The sequence below is a fragment of the Bombina bombina genome, chromosome 10 (genome assembly GCF_027579735.1).
Source record: "Bombina bombina isolate aBomBom1 chromosome 10, aBomBom1.pri, whole genome shotgun sequence".
In the NCBI taxonomy this organism is placed as follows: Eukaryota; Metazoa; Chordata; class Amphibia; order Anura; family Bombinatoridae; genus Bombina; species Bombina bombina.
Window position 1 is genome coordinate 94806771 of NC_069508.1, and position 7496 is coordinate 94814266.

Sequence of the window (7496 nt, forward strand, 5' to 3'; positions counted from 1 at the left end):
TTTAGTACTGTTATATTACCTGTTGCTGTTTCGTCAACATTTAATTTTCAGAGTGTTCCTGTTAAACATAAGAGATTTTATTTTTTAAATCCATTTAGAAGGCTATGTCTGTTATTTCTCCTTCTAGTTTACATAAAGTCTTTTAAAAACTTCTCTTTTTTCAGATGAATTTTTAAATGAACATCATCGTTCTGATACTGATAATGGTTCTTCTGGTTCAGAAGTTTCTGTCTCAGAGGTTGATGCTGTTAAATCTTTTTATTTTGTTCAAGATGGAATTTATTCGTTCTTTATTTAAAGACGTTTTAATTGCTTTAGATATAGAGGATTCTGGTCCTCTTGATACTAAATCTAAACGTTTAAATAGGGTTTTTTTAAATCTCCTGTATTTATTCCAGAAGTGTTTAATCTCCCTGATGCTTTTTCTGAAGTAATTTCCAGGGAATGGAATAATTTGGGTAATTCTTTTACTCCTTCTAAACGTTTAAGCAATTATATTCTGTGCCATCTGACAGATTAGAGTTTTTTGGGACAAAATCCCTAAGGTTGGGGCTGTCTCTATTCCTGCTAAAATGTACTACTATTCTTACGGCAGATAGTACTAAATTTAAGGATCCTTTAGATAAGAAAATTGAATCCTTTCTAAGAAAAGTTTACTTATGTTTAGGTAATCTTCTTAGACCTGCTATATTTTTACCGGATGTTGCTGCAGCTTCATCTTTTTGGTTAAAAGTTTTAGCGCAACAAGTATCAGCTCATAATTTTATAGCATTATTTTTATTCTATAACATGCTAATAATTTTATTGGTGATACCATCTTTTGATATCATTTGAGTTGATGTCAGGTATATGTCTCTAGCTATTTTAGCTAGAAAAGCTTTATGGATTTAACTTGGAATGCTGATATGTCTTCTAAGTTAACTTTGTTTTTCCCTTTCTTTCCAGGGTAATAATCATTTTTTCGTTCTTTTTCTCATAATAAGGAACAAAAGCCTGATCCTTCATCCTCAGGAGCGGTTTCAGTTTGGAAACTATTTCCAGTTTGGAATATATCCAAGCCTTATAGAAACCTATAGTCAGCTCCTAAGTACCCATGAAGGTGCGGCCCTTTTTTCCAGTTCAGCTGGTATGGGGCAGATTACGTTTTATTCCAAGGAGTTTGGATCAATTCCATTCTCAATCTCTGGTTTCAGAACATTGTTTCAGAAAGGTACAGAATTGGCTTCAGTTAAGGCCTCCTGCTAAGATTTTTTTCTTCCCGTGTCCCAGTTAACACAGCAAGGCTCAGCATTTCTGAAATGTGTTTCAGATCTAGAGTTGTCTGGAGTAATTTTGCCAGTTCCAATTCTGGAACAGGGGCTAGGGTTTTATTTTATCTCTTCATTGTACCAAAGAAGGTCAATTCCTTCAGACCAGTTCCGGATCTATCAATATTGAATAGTTATGTATACCAACATTCAAGATGGTTACTGTAGGACTATTCTGCCTTTTGTTTTGCAAGGGCATTTTATGTCTACAATAGTTTTGCAGGATGTGTATCTGCATATTCCGATTCATTCAGATCACTTTTAGTGTTTGAGATTCTCTTTTTAGACAAGCATTACCAGTTTTGTGGCTCTACTGTTTGGCCTAGCCTCAGTTCCAAGAATTTTTTTCAAAGATTCTCGGTGCCCTTCTTTCTGTATTCAGAGAACAGGGTTTTGGTATTTCCTTATTTGGACGGTTATCTTGGTATTTGCTCAGTCTTCTCATTCGAAGAATCTCATGCGATTCGACTTGTGTTGTTTCTTCAAGATCATGGTTGGAGGATCAATTTACCAAAAAGTTAATTGATTCCTCAGTCAAGGGTAACCTTTCTGGGTTTCCAGATAGATTCAGTGTCCATGACTCTGTCTTTAACAGACAAGAGACGTCTAAATTATTTTCAGCTTGTCGAAACCTTCAGTTACAATCATTCCCTTCGGTAACCTTATGCATGGAAATTCTAGGTCTTATGACTGCTGCATTGGACGCAATCCCCTTTGCTTGTTTTTCACATGCGACCTCTTCAGCTCTGTATGCTGAATCAATGGTGCAAGGATTACACAAAGATATTTCAATTTATATCTTTAAAACCGATTGTTCGACACTCTCTAACGTGGTGGACAGATCACCATCGTTTAATTCAGGGGGCTTCTTTTGTGCTTCCGACCTGGACTGTAATTTCAACAGATACAAGTCTCACAGGTTGGGGAGCTGTGTGGGGATCTCTGTCGGCACAAGGAGTTTGGGAATCTCAGGAGGTGAGATTACCGATAAATATTTTGGAACTCCGTGCAATTTTCAGAGCTCTTCAGTTTTGGCCTCTTCTGTAGAGAGAATCGTTCATTTGTTTTCAGACAGACAATGTCACAACTGTGGCATACATCATCAAGGAGCGACTCACAGTCCTCTGGCTATGAAAGAAGTATCTCAAATTTTTTTGGTTTGGGCGGACTCCAGCTCCTGTCTAATCTCTGCGGTTCATATCCCAGGTGTAGACAATTGGGAAGCGGATTATCTCAGTCGCCAAACGTTGCATCCGGGCGAATGGTTTCTTCACCCAGAGGTATTTCTTCAGGTTGTTCAAATGTGGGAACTTCCAGAAATAGATCTGATGGCGTCTCATCTAAACAAGAAACTTCCCAGATATCTGTCCAGATCCCGGGATCCTTAGGCGGAGGCAGTGGATGCATTATCACTTCCTTGGAAGTATCATCCTGTCTATATCTTTCCGCCTCTAGTTCTTCTTCCAAGAGTAATCTCCAAGATTATGAAGGAATGCTCGTTTGTTCTGCTGGTAGCTCCGGCATGGCCTTACAGGTTTGGTATGCGGATCTTGTCCGGATGGCCTCTTGCCAGCCGTGGACTCTTCCGTTAGACCAGACCTTCTGTCACAAGGTCCTTTTTTTCCATCAGGATCTGAAATCTTTCAATTTAAAGGTATGGCGATTGAACGCTTGATTCTTGGTCAAAGAGGTTTCTCTGACTCTGTGATTAATACTATGTTACAGGCTCGTAAATCTGTATCTAGAGAGATATATTATAGAGTCTGGAAGACTTATATTTCTTCTGTTAAGTGTGATCAGTCCACGGGTCATCATTACTTCTGGGATATTACTCCTCCCCAACAGGAAGTGCAAGAGGATTCACCCAGCAGAGCTGCATATAGCTCCTCCCCTCTACGTCACTCCCAGTCATTCTCTTGCACCCAACGACTAGATAGGATGTGTGAGAGGACTATGGTGATTATACTTAGTTTTATATCTTCAATCAAAAGTTTGTTATTTTAAAATAGCACCGGAGTGTGTTATTACCTCTCTGGCAGAGTTTGAAGAAGAATCTACCAGAGTTTTTGTTATGATTTTAGCCGGAGTAGTTAAGATCATATTGCTGTTTCTCGGCCATCTGAGGAGAGGTAAACTTCAGATCAGGGGACAGCGGGCAGATGAATCTGCATAGAGGTATGTAGCAGCTTTTATTTTCTGACAATGGAATTGATGAGAAAATCCTGCCATACTGATATAATGTCATGTATGTATACTTTACACTTCAGTATTCTGGGGAATGGTACTTCACTAGAATTACACTGTAAGAAATACATAAAGCTGTTTAATAACTAGAGATTATGTTTAACGTTTTTGCTGGAATGTAAAATCGTTTTCATTTACTGAGGTACTGAGTGAATAAATGTTTGGGCACTATTTTTCCACTTGGCAGTTGCTTAATCTGTTTTCTGACAGTTTCTGTTCTCCCTCACTGCTGTGTGTGAGGGGGAGGGGCCGTTTTTTGGCGCTTTTACTACGCATCAAATATTTCAGTCAGCAACTCATTGTATTCCCTGCATGATCCGGTTCATCTCTACAGAGCTCAGGGGTCTTCAAAACTTATTTTGAGGGAGGTAATTTCTCTCAGCAGAGCTGTGAGAATTGTAGTTTGACTGAGATAAAAAAACGTTTATTCTGTAATTTGTTTCCTGCTTTCAGAATTTGTTATCTTTGCTAATGGGATTAAACCTTTGCTAAAGTTGTGTTGTTTACAAGGATTGAGGCTATAACTGTTTCAATTTATTAATTTTCAACTGTCAGAGATCTTCTGTGCTTCTTAAAGGCACAGTACGTTTTAATATTATTCTAATTGAATTGTATTTCCAAGTTGCAAGTTTATTTGCTAGTGTGTTAAACATGTCTGATTCAGAGGATGATACCTGTGTCATTTGTTGCAATGCCAAAGTGGAGCCCAATAGAAATTTATGTACTAACTGTATTGATGCTACTTTAAATAAAAGTCAATCTGTACAAATTGAACAAATTTCACCAAACAACGAGGGGAGAGTTATGCCGACTAACTCGCCTCACGTGTCAGTACCTACATCTCCCGCTCAGAGGGAGGTGCGTGATATTGTAGCGCCGAGTACATCTGGGCGGCCATTACAAATCACATTACAGGATATGGCTACTGTTATGACTGAGGTTTTGGCTAAATTACCAGAACTAAGAGGTAAGCGTGATCACTCTGGGGTGAGAACAGAGTGCGCTGATAATATTAGGGCCATGTCAGACACTGTGTCACAGGTGGCAGAACATGAGGACGGAGAGCTTCATTCTGTGGGTGACGGTTCTGATCCAAACAGACTGGATTCAGATATTTCAAATTTTAAATTTAAACTGGAAAACCTCCGTGTATTACTAGGGGAGGTGTTAGCGGCTCTGAATGATTGTAACACAGTTGCAATACCAGAGAAAATGTGTAGGTTGGATAAATATTTTGCGGTACCGACGAGTACTGAGGTTTTTCCTATACCTAAGAGACTTACTGAAATTGTTACTAAGGAGTGGGATAGACCCGGTGTGCCGTTCTCACCCCCTCCGATATTTAGAAAAATGTTTCCAATAGACGCCACCACAAGGGACTTATGGCAAACGGTCCCTAAGGTGGAGGGAGCAGTTTCTACCTTAGCTAAGCGTACCACTATCCCGGTGGAGGATAGCTGTGCTTTTTCAGATCCAATGGATAAAAAGTTAGAGGGTTACCTTAAGAAAATGTTTAATCCTTGGATTGATGGAGTGTACACCTATATAGCACTCATTCCCTAATTGATAGTGACAAAAATTGGACAAGAGCTGTGTCTCCTTGGAGGAGAGTGTGCGTGGGGATGTTTATTAAAATATAACCTTTATTGGTAATCTTTTAAAAATATACGGCAACAAACACAATTGACATACAAACTATATTAAAAACACAGGTTTGGGTCTTAATAGATTATTATCCGTTATTCATGGAGTACATTACGTGGTTGTGTTGAGTTTCAGAAATTACTTGGGTTGGAGGTCAGGTTAATCCCAGTGATTATATAGTGATTTATTATACTTTGAGCTTATATTTGAGAAGGCTGTGGTATTGTGATATATACTCTGTTGTTATATGAGTGATCTGTGACTCAACTTTCAAATCAAATTTTGATATTAGAGGTATTAGCGTAAATATTCCATGTTATCACTAATATTTATTATTAATGCTTGTAAAATTGCATTTCATATGTATCTTGGTGAGACACTGCTTAATTTCCTAGTAGTTGTCTTGTTATTTCAGTATGATATTGTGGGAAATATATGTATACTGCTGTTTTAAGTAGCCTCCTAACTATATAGATACTGAAAGTACTTTCTGTGTATAGTATAGGAATACTGGTCGGTAAGTTAATGTTTAATTACTACCAGTGGCATACAAAATGGATCATACCCATGTGGGAATTGTATCAGCTGCAAATTCCTGAAAAAAACAACATCAGTTACAGACAGATTTGATAAAAAACATCCAATCAAATCTTTCATCAATTGTAACACTACCGGCGTAATTTATGTTTTACAATGTAAGTGTCCCAAAAAGTATGTAGGGATGACGACACGTAAATTACGAACAAGATTACAAGAACATGTGCGCAATATCAGGAATGCAGCTAAAGACTTAAAGAACAAAAAGGCCATCTCATCAGTAGCACAACATTTTTACAAATTCCATCAAGGAAAGGCAGAAGGGCTTCTATGCTTTGGTATTTATAAAACCAACCTAGGAATTGGAGGTGGAGATAAAGAAACAAGTTTATTACAATGTGAAAGCAGATGGATTTATCTGCTTAATTCCATACAACCTAATGGGTTAAATGAACATAACAATTACTTTTCATACCTGTAGATATAAACAAGATGACAAATACCAGTAACCGAGAAAACAACTTATAAATAACTTTGGAAAAAGCAAATTATATCATCATACAGACTATAAATGCATCAGTCACTCAACATGGATTATATATCCATCACTCTCCACGGACACCTAACATTCGTTATCTGCCTTTATGACCACTACCAAGCAGATATTTAATTATCTATTATTCACAATTTTTTTAATTTCTTTTCTTTTTTTCTTTTTTGTATCAATATCACGATAGTATCAGCACTGCTTTGTGCTCACATCACACCCACTTTCACTCATACCTCACATGGCACTGTATCACTTTATCGAAATAAATAGTTATTCTATTAGAATTCTCATTTTTATAATCTCTTATGTTTTAGGGACGTATCTCAGTTTAAGCTAACACCATCACCTCTTGGATTCACATTTAGTCAACATAATAAGACTTTTATCTCAAAGTACTTTTCCTCAATTAACATAACACCGTGCAATATAAGAAACATTTGACAGCACGTTTCATATCAAACTACAAGTAGGCAGTAGAACAACTCCTGACCAAACTCACCATTAAACTCACCAACAATGGAAACATAAAAGTAAATGTAAGAACTAGCCGAATGGAGACTATTATAAATGTTTAAAATCATTTAATAGTGTTACTATCAGTATTTATTATTTCTCATTTTTACTGCTGTCAGTGTGTTTTTTCTAGATATTTCTCATCTTAATCCAGCCAGATATCTACATTTCCCTTTCAAGTTAAAAAGTTTTCAGTATAACCCATTATATTATGAATAATCAAAAATCTTCTTTGCCAGTTTATCTGTACCCATCTTTATATTACAAGATTAACATTTATCATGAATAACCTGCCAGTAATAGAATCTGTCATTGGCATATTCAAAATCATAAAAACATAGACCATAATCACAAAAAACAGTTTTTGAGAACGTTTATTTAAAGAATAATTTAAGAAATTTCAGAAGATCTTTGCCTTCCCAATGTTCTTCCGGGGGTTTTGTTCCCCCTTTCATTGGAATAAGATGTGCAGATTTTTCTTACTACAAAACTACATTGAGATCCGGAATCTTTATATCACACAATGAATGAAGGAACAGCCTTACCCAATAATATTCCGCCTTTAACACACACAGGCTGTCCCACATTCAATGATTGGTTCCTCGTCAGGAACAATCTGATTGGTTCTTAACGTCCAATAGGAGGAGTAGTGCCAGCCAATAAATAGACATCAGCATGGCCGCGCCGTACCCTTTGAAAAA

General features: G+C 37.1%; 1 protein-coding gene across 1 annotated transcript in view; it reads left to right on the forward strand.

Moving 5' to 3' along the window:
• Positions 1 to 6723, forward strand: part of LOC128640732 (afadin- and alpha-actinin-binding protein B-like) — a 90359-nt gene extending 83636 nt beyond the window's left edge. The window contains exon 7 of the mRNA XM_053693159.1: positions 6597 to 6723. Coding sequence (XP_053549134.1) covers positions 6597 to 6723 — 127 coding nt within the window. The remainder of the gene's footprint in view (positions 1 to 6596) is intronic.
• Positions 6724 to 7496: the final 773 nt, after the last annotated feature.